This window comes from Theobroma cacao, chromosome 4 (assembly GCF_053813885.1).
Source record: "Theobroma cacao isolate CCN51 chromosome 4, ASM5381388v1, whole genome shotgun sequence".
NCBI classification, from domain to species: domain Eukaryota; kingdom Viridiplantae; phylum Streptophyta; class Magnoliopsida; order Malvales; family Malvaceae; genus Theobroma; species Theobroma cacao.
In genome coordinates, this window is record NC_142642.1 from 38,111,022 (window position 1) to 38,126,504 (window position 15,483).

Consider the following 15,483-nt stretch of genomic DNA (forward strand, 5'->3'; position numbering starts at 1 on the left):
AATGACAAAAAATATTTTTAATAATTTATAATCTTCGGATTGTCAAAAACTTGAGATTTTTGCAATCGTTGTACTTAATTTATAGTTATTTATTAATTTGTTCATAACTCTTGATCTCTTTTATTTAATTTATAAATAAAATTGTCATGATGAAATATTTTAGTCGTTTATATTTCATTTTTATTTTTTATAAGTTCAATATTGAGGTTATTGTTAAATATGACATGAATTTGTCTCTCTTTTTTTTTTTCTATGATATGATTATGATTTTTGTTTTTGACTTATTTTTTTTAATTTTTCCGAAGTTTTGTTTACTTTTTAATCTTTAGGTTATTATTTCTATTAAAATAACACAAGTAAAATGTTTTACTAAAATAAAGGTTTTGAATTTTGGAAAATAATATATATTTATCTTTGATAAACAAAGATCAATCATGCAAAACATGGACCAAAAGACCTAACAATCAATTGGTTTTAGTTTTGTAAGGTTATAATTTATAATCTCACATGGTGTTGACAAGAGTTTCTTCTAATTAATTTTAATCAAAGATAAATATAATTATTTAATATCTACATACGCACATATACAACATGCCTCAAATAATTTGTAGACTAGTAACTAGGTTGGTTAGGTACTTAGGCAATTGATGATTATGATTTGTTAGTTTAATCAAAACTCTTTCTCATAATGACTTTGTATTCAGTCATCACCACTCATCTACCTTCACCAACTCACTCTTGTTATTGCCCATATCTTTTTATTAATTGCATTCCAACAATCATGCTTGAATACCACTACAACTCACTCATCCTAAATGAGCATGGGAGACACACCTTGAAAGCTAAATTGATATTGAGATAATTTTGGGTTTTATCCAGTTAAGCTAGTTTTTCTTATTAAAATGATACAAAATTTAATTTTAAATTTGATCTTTGTGAAATTCTTGATTCTCAAAGGAAACTAGTTAAATGGAGATTGTGATGCCATTAATAGTAATGTGTTATTTTTGTGAGACGTAGTGTAGATGGGAGACACACTTTGAAAGTTAAAATAGTACAAGGGTAATTTTTTTGGAGTCTTTTTTGGTTAAATTATATTTTTTGATTGAAATGATAAATGTATATATGTAATCTTTTTATTTTAAAAAAGTCAAGTTTAAATTTCTCTTTTTTTTTAATAAAAAAATTCGTTAAAAAAAAGGAGAAGTTAAGCTTACTTTATAAACAAGTGTCTATAGATATGCCAAGTTGATTGAAAATTTGAACATGTATGCATTTTCAATGGAGAAATATGCTTAACTTTAGTTTATTTTAATCAATATTTCGCAAAAAAAAAAAAAAGAACATTAAATTTTCCTATTTATTGTATAGTTGTGGCATTGTGGGCTTCATGGATTGTATTGACTTCCCCCATTCCTCATAAATTATAGTGAGAAACAGCAAAGCGATCTTGATTCTTGAATAAGATCTGATCTCCCTTTTGATCATCTGTCATGGTTTTTTGATCTAGGTGAGTTGTTATTTTCACGTGCAGCCCAATCAAGCTTTCCCTATATCACAATTTTCTATTTTCAATTAATTACTGTAAATTAAATTAAAACAAATGAAAAAAAGCAAATAAAAGACAAAAAAAAAAAAGAATTATTAAAGTCAGCCACGGCACACTTGACTTGAATATTGGGATTGAATAAGAACATGGAAACAATACCTGACATTGTTCATTGCTTTTACATGAATTTGACTTGGATTTTCAAAATAATTTTGGCAATTCCTTTTTTCTCTTTACTTTCCTTTTAGCTTATTTATTTATTATTTGTTGAGATCTGAGATTCGCAAAGTCTCATTTGTTTTCTGCAATTGCTTGTGCCATGCCAAACTCCTTTCTTTTTTGAAAGTAAAATTCCATTGCATTGCATGTGCAATGGCAACTAAACTTACTGCTACAATTATTTCTTGGTAGGCAATTAATTATCTTTCTTTCCAAGGGATAAAGGAGAAGGAAAGCAAATGCTTAATAATATAACTTGGTGACATTAATTAAATGCTCCATTATAATTGAGGTAGCCACTAGCCTTAATTGGAGTGATGATTTTTTTGTTGGAATTTTTTATTATGTGGATTATTATTAATTGGTCATTTTAGTTTGATAAAACAGACTGATAATTTAATCTTGTTGTGAGACAAAGCATAAATTCAATTATTATTAAAATGATTAGTTGATGATGGGCTTTGCACGTTTAATTAGATTAGTGTGATTTGAGGATTGTGTAGGTTTTGACCCAATAAACTTTTAATGGGAGGTTGTTACTAAAGCTTATTTTATTATATATATGACTAGGTCTCCTATTCCTTTGAACAATATTTACTCATTGAGAGTTGTTATAAACAATAAAGAAGTGCAGAGAATATGATCTAGCATTGACTATAAATTTTTACATTCACGCATGGATCTAAGGATTTTAACTTACACTTTTAAATAATAGAATCTATATTTGAAGCATTGTTAATAGATAATATTTGTATACTATTACTTAATCGCAGAGTGTTACTTTGTAAATATATAAAATAAAAATTCAAAGTCTTTCAAAATAAATATTTTTAAAATTATGAGTATTTACATTTTAAAATTATCAAGTTTAAATTTATTTATTAATAAAATAACAAACATTTAATTCACTGATAGTATATAAATATTATATACTATATAGCGCATCAAATATAAACTTTTAAATAATAAACTTTTGTGTTGAAAAATAGAGTTATTTTTATTATTTTTGTATATTTTATTTAGTTGTTGGGCTTACTTAAAGGATAAAAATGTCTCAAAATGGAGCTAAATATAGTATTTGTAATTTTTGAACAATTTTTAGAGCATGCTTGGTTGGGGAGAATAGAATAGCCATTCCTCCCCTATTCTCATTATTGAGATAAAGCTGCATTTGGTTCAATGAAATGGTTATTTTTCAAAAATTACCAAGGCTCCCATTGGTAATAGCTATTCTAAATTGTTGGAAATAAGAAAAAAAATTGATTAGACAAATATACCATTTTACAATTTAAAAAATTACCTTATAAAAAATACTAAACCTATTTTTCTCTCTCTCTTCCTCACTCCTCTCTCTAAAGCACAAAAGACACAAAATTTTTTACTTCATTTAAAAAAAAAGAAAAAGAAAATATTTAAATATTATTTAATATATTAATATTATTTCACTATAATAAATATTATAAAGCATATTACTTAATATTATTATTTGAATATAATAAATGTAACAAAGAATATTATTTAGTATTATTTAAATTTAATGAAGAATATATTTTATCTTTTAATATTAAATATTATTTAATTATAATAAAAGGTTTAATTATCTTTTAATACAAAATATTATTAAATTATAATAAAAATATGTTTGTATTTTGGTGAAAATATTATTTAATTATAGTAAAAGTTATTTTAATTTTATTACATAGAATATTTTTTTTTAATAAAATAAATTCTTTAATTTTAATAAAGAGTATTTATTTCTCATCATAGTTTTTTTTTTGTTTTTTAATTAAAAAATCTTAAAATTTTAATAAATGATATTTTTATCATTTACCCATTATTCCTTAACCATTCTTAAAATTATTTCTGCCAATCAAATAATGGAATAAGTAATAATAGCAATTTCTATCCTATTCCATTCCCATGAACCAATATACATAATACCTATTATTTCTCTATTTTATTTTTTTAAAATGACTATTCTATTCTTATTTTATTATTTTCAGTGAACCAAGCATGCCATTAAATATATTATAAAAAAGAGAAATGATTCTCCTTAACAACTACAAATCAAACATTCAAACATTATTTAATCTTACATTTTACCTAAGTAAACGAGCAATAGTCATTTTTATTTAACTCGGTAATTTCCTTTTCCTTTCTCAAAAGCAAGCTTTTTGAACGGACCAACGCACACATGCACATTCAAATTTCAAAATTGGACCAAAATACCGGCAAAATGGACTGATTTCAAAAACACATATCGCTAAGGCCACAATCGTAAATTACAACCAACTACAAGGACATTTTCCGTAGCCAAACCTCAGAAAGATCAAACCCAAAAACACAACTCGCTCTCCACTCTCGCCCACGTCACTCCTGCCTCGTCTTAAACCAACAAATCTGATTGGTTAAACCGACGTGTTCCCTCCCCAGTTGTGCGAGTTTTATAAACACTCTAGTACTCGCGCGCGTACGTCATCTTTTTGCGATTGATCTTTTTCTCTCTATAAAAGTCGATGGTTCTGGGATATTTTTAGTTTTGAGTCTCTTCCCTTGCTACTCTATCATCTCTCTCGTCTAGTTTTCGGACAGTAGTTTCTTTTGTTTTTTTTCAAAATTCAACCTTTTATTTTTTTGTAAGATTTTTTTTTCCGTAGAATTTAAGGTAATTTCATCGAAAAAATGTCGTTCGTTTCTTTCGTCGGAAGAGTTCTTTTTGCTTCAGTGTTCATCCTCTCTGCTTGGCAAGAGTAAGCCTCACTTCAGATCTGCACTTTTTTTACTTTTACTTTTGCGTTTTAATGAAGATTGTTTGGTTCTCGAGAAAAAAGAAAAAAAAAGTAAGAAGAATAGTTTGGATCTTACTTTAGATTTGGCAATCAGAGCTCTTGTGAATGCTTTAAGCAGACGTTGATTTTAGTTATTGACGATTTAATGCTTCTTCTCAAGGAAATGTTTGACAGATGTGGGGTTTTATGTGTATAGATCGATCTTGTTTATAGTTTCTAGGTAACCCATAAAGTTGCTAGCTTTTGTTGGGAGAATTGCTCTAATTCAAGATGTTATTAAGAGTCAATTTTTTATATAAACTTTTGAAATTTATATAGCTGATGTGACGTGTAAGGGTTGCTTAGATGTTTAAGTCTTGTGGCAGTTTTCCTTTTTTCTTTTTCTGAATCTACTTATTGAATTCTCCACTGTAATGCGGAAATATTAATGATTAAGTGCTAAATGAGGTTTATAAGGTTTAAACTTATTTTCAAGTTCCAGATCTCGTGAATATTATAAATGCAATGGCTGATGTTGGTTGGCAGTTAATATTCTGTGTAACTGAGAACTAAAGAGTGTTAGGAGTAACGGTTTTTGTTGCTTAACACATTCTCTATTTTGGCCATGTAAGTAAAGCTTATTGGTTTATGTTTCGGACAGCGATACAGTTTGGAGATTTTTATCCTGGGTGTGTTTCAAATATTTTCCCATGTGTCCATTTAATTGTAAATAAGGAAATCAACATTTAATTATGGAACTAATATATAGTAAATGAGATAATGAAATCAATATATTTAACGAATGACACATTGAAAACATTCAAAACGTCAGTCTATAGTATGATCATCCATAGTCCTGCTCACCATAGTGGGGTCTTGGGAAGGTTATGGCCTATGTGGATATATGGTGTAAATTTTAAAATTTTATGGTTGTGTTGAAGGAAAATTTTTGTCAGCAAGTTTATCTTTTTTCCCGTAAGATTTAGATTAGCTATTGTTTGACTTCCTTTACTGTTCTCTAGCTTGATCTTGGTATATGTATTCTGTAATTTTGAACTAGGGCTAAGTTCTGTCATGCTTGTGTCTAATCTACATTATGTGTTCATGTGTATAGGTTCAATGATTTTGGCGTTCATGGAGGGCCAGCAGCGAAGGCCCTGAAACCAAAATTTAAAGTCTTCTCAAAGCTTGTGTCATCTCATACAGGGGTGGAAGTGCCAGAATTTGAAGTAAGAATTGCTATAGGTTGCGATGGCACTGACACCAAAATTTAATGTCTTCTCTGCTCATATCAGTGTTTTTCTGATGTCATAACTCTTGGATTTATCTACAGATTAAGTATCTAGTTGCTGCCATTGTAGCCTTTAAGGGTGTTGGGGGCATCTTTTTCATCTTTGGAAGCATCATCGGAGCTTATCTTTTGGTTTGTTTAATGATCTAATGTGTTATTTTGATTAACTAGTTCAATTATTAACCAAGTCAACTGATGAAAGTATTACACTGTTCTTCTCTTGTAGGTTCTGCAACAGTTCATTGTTACTCCTATATTGTATGACTTTTACAACTATGACATGGAAAAGAAAGAATTCGGTCTGCTTTTTACAAAGTTCACCCAGGTTAGCAATTGGTATTTATTTTTCCGTAAGGAATAAGGGTTGATTGGTGTTTCTATTTCTTCCTTCAAATTGTAATCCTTTTGTTGGTGATTCTTTCCAAACTGTAGATGTATGTGATGAAATTCGTCAATGGATTGTTTCTTACTAAATTTCCTTTACTTTTTAGAACTTGGCGCTGTTGGGGGCATTGTTCTTCTTTATTGGCATGAAGAACTCAATGCCCAGGAGACAACTCAAGAAAAAGGCTCCAAAATCCAAAACAGTTTGAAGAGGAAAATCTGGTAAACTGAGGCTATAGTTTCTTGTTCGATCTTTGGCTACCTTGCTGAGTCCAGATCTATTTTTGTATGCTTGTATCAGGGCTTTGTTTCTTAAAGATTAGGGAAAAAGGGGAATACTACTTAGACAGTTTGATGTTAAGTACTAAGTTAAGTTCATGGTTATTTAATTGAGTTTCAGAAAGAATTTGATAATTTTGCTTTTGAATCTGCTGCTGCCTTTAGTTTTTCTCGTTTTTATGGAATATTTTTTCATGGGAGATCAACAACATTTTTGAGAACCTTCAACTGTTGAGATGCAGAATGGAGAGCAACTAGTCAATGCTATTCAGGTGCAATAGCTTTCGGTTTTGGTTGAAATGCATTGTGCTAGTCATCAGCCGGAGGACATTGTTAACTAAAAGATCTTTATTGCATCCGATATTCCCTTATAGCATGTTTGGTACAGGGAATAGCTAAGCTATTCCCAGTCTATTCCCATGTTTTTTCTTTACCTCCGTTTGGTAAGCAATGGTATAAGCAATGGTATAAGGAATAGCTATTATTTAGTAATAGTTATTTCTTAAAATAGGATAAAACTCAAGTTTAACTAAGCCCAAGCTCTCTTATGGGTTTTGCTATTTCATGATTGAGGAAATAATCTTAAAATGTGATAAGACTAAAATATTTTTTATAACTTTTAAATATTATAACTTTATATTTATAAATATTTCTTTTTCTTATCATTTTTTTACTTTTTTTCTCTTTTATTCTCTCTCTAACTTGCACTAATCATCGGAGAAGATGTGGGCGGCGACGATGGCGATTTCACGACCGAATATAGTTGAAAAGCATCAATCTAATCTTTTTTGACTAAATTTAATTGAGAAATAGTTAGATCTGACACTCCATGGCTAGATTTGGTCGTGAGAAGCATCGGATTTGGTGCTTCTCGATCAAATTCAGTTACGAGAAGCGTCAATTTGGTGCTTTAGTGGCTAGATCTGATCACATGGTGCATCAGATCGACGTTTAGTGGCTAGATCTGATCACATGATGCACCAGATCGACGTTTTATTACATTGGTCACCTTTCTTGTGGTCGGCTTATGGAGAAAAAAATAGAATAAAAAAAAATATTTATAAATTTTAAAATATTAATATTTTATACATAATTTAAATATGATTAATATTAATATGATTAAAGTATTAAAATAGTAATGTTTTATTTATTAAATTATTAATATATTAAATTATTAATGAGTATAAATTAAAAAATTAAAAAATTAATATTTTAATAATAATATTAAATTATAAACAAAATATTAATAATTAAATTATACTAAAATATTAATATTTAAATTATTAATTATTAATATTTTAATTAAATTATTAATTATTAATATTTAAAAAATAAAATAAAAATAAATAATCGTATATATATAATAAAGATATTTTTATTTTTTTATTTTTTATTCTAAAGTTATTATTACTAACAAAATATTGTAATAAATTATAATAATTATTTTTATTTTATTTTATTTGTCATACTAAATTATATAATATTTATTTTATTTTTACGTAATAATTATTATATTTTATTTTTATCTATTTCACGAACTAAACGTGCTAATAAGATGCTTGATCTACTTAGTGCGGCTGTTTAAGTAGTGAACGGTCCTAGATTGCGCTTTTGCATTGACAAAAGCGTCTGGGATGAACATTAACTTGTACAAGTGGATGCATCTGGTGACGGATTTAGAACTTTGAATGAGGAGTAAAGGGTAGTATTTTGAATGAGGAGTAAAGGGTAATTATAAAGGTTATAATATGATATATAAACTTTTATGCTTGTAATAATAAAAAAATAAAAAGTCGAAAGGCGACGGTACTTACCACCACATGTCACCCTCTTGCTCCGCGCCTGCCTGCATCTACTAAATGGACACAATTTGGGATCATTTTACTCCTCAATTTGTCAAGATGGCTCTGTTTCTGAAAGTGATTGGCATCATTGAGCAAAGTCGGGTAAATGATAATTTAAGTCTAAGGTGACTCTTGCTCCATACGGAAAAAGACTAGTTTGAAATTTGAGTATCCTATTCATAGAAGTAAGTAATGTTGAAATATGTGTAACGTATAGTGTTCTATGGGGAAGAAAGAGAAAAACAAGGGTTCTATAAGGAAAGAAGATAGCACGAAAACGAGAGTTCTATGAGGAAACTCATAGCTAAGTCTATCGTCAGTTCAATCTGTACAAGAAACTGTGATATTATTACTCTTATGATTAGGAAATAAACAGCTGGGAGTGTAGCTATTAAGGCTCGAGTATCCAGGCATATTCTCTCGCCTAATCCTTGACAGCAGCTTATGGCAGTAGTTTATTCCGTAGTAAAATTTAGATTTCTTTCCAACCATAGATACAAGTCAAAGGACTCAAAGCCAATTGCCGTATCTTCATAGAAAAGAACACCAATTACCGTATCCTTTATCAGAAAAACCGGTCGCTGATGTACATGACGGCTTCACAATTTGCACATACAATTTCTTTCTGGTCCCTTTCAATCTTTTGTCGTCATCCGAAATATCTTCTTTCCCTTCTATTTATTCCAAATGCCTTGATTGTCAATATTAAATTTGTATTGAGCAAAGAGGCTGCCTCCCAAAACAAGAAAAATGGTGATAGCCAATACAGGTGAAGTTCAGACTACATCAAAACCTGAATATGACAGAGCAAGTGAAGTTAAAGCTTTTGATGACACAAAAGCGGGCGTCAAAGGACTCGTGGATGCTGGAGCGACTGAGGTTCCTCGCATGTTTTATCAACCACCAGATAAGTTTGAGAAATCCTCTGTTCCTGGTGACGCCCAGGTTCGTATTCCTATTATAAACCTTGATAGAGTGAAGGAGGATCCAATTACTCGCAAGGAGATTGTTGAAGAAGTCCGTGATGCGTCAAAGAAATGGGGTTTTTTTCAAATTATTAACCATGGGATTCCAGTGGGTGTTCTAGAGGACATGAAGCATAGTGTCCGTAGGTTTTTCGAGCAAGATGTCGAGGTCAAGAAACAGTTCTACACTCGTGATAATATGAAAACGGTGGTCTACAATTGCAATTTTGATCTGCATACTGCCCGGGCAGCTAACTGGAGAGATTCTGTTTTTTGCACTATGGCTCCTGATCCTCCTAAGCTGGAAGAGCTGCCAGAATCATTCAGGTATATATACCATGTTATTAACAATTTATAAGGGATAACCTAAAAAAATTGAACTCTCACCTGCAAAATTTACGTGTAGGGATATAATGGTGGAGTACTCAAACCGGTTAATGAGTTTGGGATATTTACTCTTTGAGTTAATATCAGAAGCTCTTGGGCTGAATCCTGACCACCTGGTGAAGATAGATTGTGCTAAAGGTCTTGGTGTGCTGTGCCATTACTATCCGGCGTGTCCGCAGCCAGAATTGACTCTGGGAGCTAGCAAGCATGCTGACAGTGACTTCCTCACCGTGCTTCTACAAGACCATGTTGGCGGCCTCCAAGTTCTTCATGGAAATCAGTGGATTGATGTACCTCCAACCCCTGGGGCTTTAGTAGTTAACATTGGAGATCTTTTACAGGCAAGCCTTATAGCTTCTGTTATTAGAAATGAGCATGGAGAATGCATTAAAAATTCAGCAATCAGCTTGTTGAATAAATTCATAACTATGGTTCTAATCGATTTACTTTCTGTTTGGCTGTTTTTCCAGCTTATATCAAATGACCGTCTTTTAAGCGTGGAGCACAGGGTACTAGCAAATTCAGTAGGACCTAGAGTATCGGTGGCAGGCTTTTTTGTCACAGGTTTTCGGCCAAACCCAAGACTATATGGACCTATTAAGGAGTTGTTAACGGAAGACAATCCTCCGAAATACAGGGAAACTACTGTGATAGACTATCTTAAACACTTCAACGGAAAAGGCCTCGATGGAACTTCTGCCCTGCTGCATTTCAGGCTATGAACTAATCCGTGAAGACAAAAAGAAGCATTTGCATCCTAGATAGTTTCTGAACTACTTACTTTGGCACTTATTTGTAATATTTTCTATCATGATAACTAGAATTAGAAAAGGAAGTGATGGTTATATATCCAATTTATAGACCCAAGTAATGTTTGATTGTTGTGTCTTTCTGCTTTGGTGACTGAAACTATGTTCCACTATTTTTTTTTCTCAGCTAGTAAGGTATTTTCATTTATAATCTGCCCAGGATAGGAAGGGTACAGTAAACTGTTCATACTACAATCAAAGTGTAACTGGTGTAAGCATACATAACACCAGCGAACAAAACATATCTGATATGAAAGGTACCACAATTCTAAGCTAAGCTTTACAATATCAAAACATTGTGAACTACAAGTATTCATAAAGAAATTTGCTAATGAGAGCTACCACCATGCTGTAAACAGACTCACAGTCAACACTATGTTTAGCAAGCATGTCTACAAACGAGTTCCCATCTCGTGCAATATGTTGGAAAATCACTCCACCAAGAGTTGCCCTAATTGTATCTATTTCATTGAAAATATGCCAGATATTCCAAAGTCTGTGATTCACCTTCTCCACCCAAGTGAGTGCCGCAATAGAGTCAGACTCCACAACAAGTTGGTGGTTACCTGCATAAGGAGAACTCGCATACATTTACAGGGCATGTTTGATGGTCATTATCTCTGCATGATTAGAGTCCTGCACGCCTAGGGGACCAAAGAATAGACCTGTCACATACCCCTCTGAGTCTAGAAGAACACCCTTATAGCCTGCAGGCCCAGATGTTTCTCTAGCCGAGCCGTCAACATTGAATTTGAACTCACCAAGTTGTGGAGGCTGCCAAGTAATATTAACACTAGTGTGGAGGGGAGCACGTGTAATATTTACATTCCAAGGCTCGGGCCACCAACCATACTCATCCAGCGAGCCCATTCCATCACAAGCTTTAGTCCAAAATAATGAGAGTGTACGGATGTTATTAAATACGTACTATCCCAACCCTTACCATTAAACATGGATTCATTCCTTGCAAGCCATAGTGACCAAATGGTAGAACCACGAACAATCATCCATCTCTTTTTCGTCAAACCTTTACAGTGACAAGCATCCCAAATGCATATATCAGTGCCAACAGAACTAAGGGGTGCCCAAATCATTTGCCACCATCTATGAACCATGGCCCATATTATCCAACTAAATTTGCAGCCTAAAAGAATGTGAGAGCATGTTTCTGTCTCAGCTTGGCACCAACCACATAGTAATTGCTCTTCGTTGAAAGGAACTCCACGAGTCCTTAGAAGGCCCGTGTAGGTATAGAATCAAGTATGGCAAGCCATATAAAGCACTGAACTTTTGGGGGGATAGGAAGTTTCCAAATAAAAGCAAATCATACCTGCTGCTCAATGCTACCCGTACCCAACAGAAAGTTTAACCTCTTGACAGAGAATTTCCCTTTTGGAATATGTCATAAAAATGGCAGCTAATCAACACCACAATCAGCCTGAAAAAGCTAATCTTGACAGATACAGAAACAGTAACTGCATCAGAAGAACATGGGGTAAGGGCAAACAGCCCAGACAACTTGATTAATAAAATGTCAAGATATGTTAAAAACTATCTGAACCTTACTAATGAATAACTTACTAATCATTTAGCTATTAATGAAATATGATCATTTGCGCACATAATTTTCATTCTTTTGATCTTTGGGCTAACAAGAAACGGCTGTAAATTTTGAGGCAAAAGGATAAGCGGGCGAAGGAACAGGGACACGATCCTTTAGAATTGAACTTGAGGTGGCAGCTGGCGGCAAATGGCATCACAAAGTTACAAAAACATGGTCAGAAGAGATGGCAATAATTCTGAGGCAGCCGCGGCGGCTGTGATATTAAACTCTTGCCATTGTTGTATCATTCTCATGGTTCCCAGAAGATAATAAAATAATAATAACATTGATTATCCCAAAAACGGTTCACGCCAACTCTAAATTTAGAACGGAAAAATAAATCTCTTCATTTGCTAAAACAAGAAAAATCTGCTTCCTACTCTTTCTATTTAAAGTATCAAGATTGTCTGAATAAGAACAAGAACAACTCATAGACCTGACAATTCGTGTTTTCGTATCTTAAACGTGTCAGACACGATAAGATACGAAACACGTTAAAATTAAATACGAACACGACACGTTTAATATTCGTATATTAAATTTGAAACACGTACACGTATATGTTTAATACACGTGTAACACGACACGACACGATTAACACGTTTTACACGTTTATTAAACGTGTCAATATACGACACGACACGATTAATAACACGTTTAACATGATTAAATAAAAATATTTATAATTAAATATAATTTTATTATTTAAATTTAAAATCTATAATTATAAAAATAATTATAAAAAAATAATAATAACATCAAATATAATAAAATTTAATATAAATAACATGCATAAAATTCATTATCATACATAAAGTTAAAATACATATTAAATAATTATTAAAAATTATTTATATAAGGTTAAAATAGTTTTTAACTATTAATATTTAATAAGTTAATAAACGTGTTAGGTATACACGTTTAAGTACGTATACACGTTTAAATACGATAACACGATTAAGTAAACGTATTAAAAGTGTTTTAAACATATTTATCGTGTCTAACACGTTAAGACACTAAAATTTTCGTGTCTTAACGTGTCAGACACGATTAGACATGAAACATGTTGAAGGCAAACTCAAAACCTGTTTAACCCGTGTCTTTTCGTGTCGTGTTAACATGTCGTGTCCAAAATTATCAGGTCTAAGAACAAGAAATGGTGATAGTCAAATCATCGAACCCTGATCAGTTTGATAGAGCAAGTGAATTGAAAGCTTTTGATGACACAAAAGCTGGAGTTAAAGGCCTTGTTGATACTGGAATCACGGAGGTTCCTCGAATATTTCATCAACCACCGGATAAAATTCAGAAAACCTCAGTGTCAGGTGATACCCAGTTCAGTATTCCTGTTATAGACCTTGAAGGAGTGAAGAAAGATCCAATTACTCGAAAGGAAATAGTGGAAAAGGTTGGGAACGGGTCAAGGAAATGGGGATTTTTCCAAGTGGTCAATCATGGAATTCCAGAAAGCGTTTTAGAGGAGATGATGGACGGTATAAGGAGGTTTTTGAGCAAGACCTTGAGGTGAAAAAGCAGTATTACACTCGAGATTATTCGAAACCGGTGGTGTATAATAGCAATTTTGATTTGTATACTGGTTTAGCAGTCAATTGGAGAGATACATTTTTTAGCCTTATGGCTCCTAATCCTCCTAAGATGGAAGACTTGCCAGCAGTTTGCAGGTATGTTTCATTATACAGTTTACAAATGATATGGGGGCTGTTAAATAATTTATACGTAGCTTTTACCTTTTGGTTGAGGCTTGGTTCATTTCCTTATATGCCCTTTTTCTTATTTAATCTTTAATAAGTAGCTTATGAATCTGGGAATATTAGATGCCATAGTAATTCTACTTTCAAATGGTTGGAATATTAAACATTAGCCAGTATGATAAATTTATAGAATATATAAGAGTACTATTTAGGTTGCCCTATTCCTTGTTCTTTCTTACCAGATTCAATAACTTAAAACCGCCAGCTCATATGCAAATATTTTACTGTTTAGTGTTTGAAAACAAGACTTGACCGGATGAAGAAATGATCACTGACATGCTTAATTCATTTGCGGGGATATAAGGGTGGCCTACTCAAAACAAGTACAAAATCTGGGTTATTTACTGCTGGAGTTACTTTCTGAGGCTCTTGGGCTGAAGCCTGACCACCTGAAAGACATGGATTGTGGCAGGGGGCTTGCTATGCTATGCCATTACTATCCCGCATGTCCACAGTCAGAATTGGCTTTGGGCACAAGTAAGCATGCAGACAATGACTTTGTCACGGTGCTTCTACAAGATCATATTGGTGGCCTCCAAGTTCTTCATGAAGATAAGTGGATTGATGTACCTCCTACTCCTGGGGCTCTATTGATTAACATTGGAGATCTTTTGCAGGTAAGCCCTTCAGTTTTGAGTTTTGCTAGTTCCATACTGTAAATAACAGATTGTTTCATCTTTCAGTTGCAATATTTGCTGGCAATTCTTCAAGTGATCCTGGATGATCATAATTCATAAAGTGGGAAACTAGGTCATAAAAGAAATCAGCTTACACCAAAGTGAATGAAGTACATGACAATAGCAGTGATTTGTTTTAGACTGATTTCTTGAGTTCAGATGATTACATTGGGATGATTCTTTTTATTTTTTCAAAGTTTCTGTTTACTACTGAGAACATGTTACTGGCTGCATCTTGTTGAATAATTCTTGTTTTGGCTAATTTCAACTTTTGGTCCCCTGTTTTTCAGCTTATATCAAACGACGCTTATAAAGGTGTGGAGCATAGAGTACTGGCAAATTCAGTGGGACCTAGAGTACCAGTGGCATGTTTCTTCAGCACTTCTGTAATGTCAGACTCAAGGCTATATGGACCGATTAAGGAATTGTTATCAGAAGGGAATCGTCCCAAATACAGGGAAACTACAGTGAGAGACTATGTTATCTATTCCAACGGAAGAGGTCTTGATGTTGATGGTACTTCTCCCTTGCTGCATTTCAGGTTATGAACTTGCCTCTGAGAGATGCAAAGAAATGTTGCCATGATAGAAAAGTTAGCTTATGAACTGAATCATTTTGTAACTTTCTTATGATTGAACTGTCTATTGTATTGGAGGCATGTGGTTGCCTCCATTGCTTATATTCTTTCCTACAAATGAGTTGCAAAAAATAAAGAAGTTTAAGTTAATGTGTACATCCTGGAATCTTGCAGCTACTTCACTTTTCAGTTTTGGCATTGAAGCTCTTATATACGACTAGCTATTCAATCATGTTGGAAAGCTTTTGCTCTCCATTGCAATACTTTCCAGTTGAATAACCCTATGCTAAAGTCTTACATAAGAGATGGTTTTAATTCTTTTCCGAATTGGACATACTTTTTTTTTTTTATTTGGCCAG

The 15,483-nt window shown here is 32.5% G+C and overlaps 2 protein-coding genes and 1 pseudogene across 3 annotated transcripts; all 3 read left to right on the forward strand.

Moving 5' to 3' along the window:
* Positions 1-4,298: 4,298 nt before the first annotated feature.
* On the forward strand, positions 4,299-6,625 carry LOC18603177 (uncharacterized). Its single transcript, XM_007034993.3, has 5 exons — positions 4,299-4,518; positions 5,651-5,765; positions 5,870-5,959; positions 6,054-6,152; positions 6,319-6,625. The coding sequence occupies exons 1-5, from the start codon at positions 4,451-4,453 to the stop codon at positions 6,418-6,420; spliced, it is 474 nt and encodes a 157-aa protein (XP_007035055.2). The 5' UTR covers positions 4,299-4,450; the 3' UTR covers positions 6,421-6,625.
* Positions 6,626-9,031: 2,406 nt separating this feature from the next.
* On the forward strand, positions 9,032-10,572 carry LOC18603178 (1-aminocyclopropane-1-carboxylate oxidase homolog 1-like). The gene is made up of 3 exons (XM_007034995.3): positions 9,032-9,626; positions 9,706-10,027; positions 10,157-10,572. The coding sequence occupies exons 1-3, from the start codon at positions 9,085-9,087 to the stop codon at positions 10,406-10,408; spliced, it is 1,116 nt and encodes a 371-aa protein (XP_007035057.3). The 5' UTR covers positions 9,032-9,084; the 3' UTR covers positions 10,409-10,572.
* A 2,682-nt stretch (positions 10,573-13,254) lies between these two features.
* Positions 13,255-15,196, forward strand: LOC18603180 (1-aminocyclopropane-1-carboxylate oxidase homolog 1 pseudogene; annotated as a pseudogene). Its single transcript, XR_016025944.1, has 3 exons — positions 13,255-13,779; positions 14,165-14,487; positions 14,838-15,196. The product of XR_016025944.1 is annotated as a 1-aminocyclopropane-1-carboxylate oxidase homolog 1 pseudogene (transcript).
* Positions 15,197-15,483: the final 287 nt, after the last annotated feature.

What these genes read in the sequence shown, in the direction of transcription:
- LOC18603177 (XM_007034993.3), top strand. Translation starts at nt 4,451, where the DNA reads ATGTCGTTCGTTTCTTTCGTCGGAAGAGTTCTTTTTGCTTCAGTGTTC. An exon ending in ATCCTCTCTGCTTGGCAAGA is followed by an intron (nt 4,519 to 5,650) that starts GTAAGCCTCACT and finishes TCATGTGTATAG; the next exon opens with GTTCAATGATTTTGGCGTTC. An exon ending in TGGAAGTGCCAGAATTTGAA is followed by an intron (nt 5,766 to 5,869) that starts GTAAGAATTGCT and finishes ATTTATCTACAG; the next exon opens with ATTAAGTATCTAGTTGCTGC.
- LOC18603178 (XM_007034995.3), top strand. Translation starts at nt 9,085, where the DNA reads ATGGTGATAGCCAATACAGGTGAAGTTCAGACTACATCAAAACCTGAA. An exon ending in GAGCTGCCAGAATCATTCAG is followed by an intron (nt 9,627 to 9,705) that starts GTATATATACCA and finishes ATTTACGTGTAG; the next exon opens with GGATATAATGGTGGAGTACT. An exon ending in ACATTGGAGATCTTTTACAG is followed by an intron (nt 10,028 to 10,156) that starts GCAAGCCTTATA and finishes CTGTTTTTCCAG; the next exon opens with CTTATATCAAATGACCGTCT.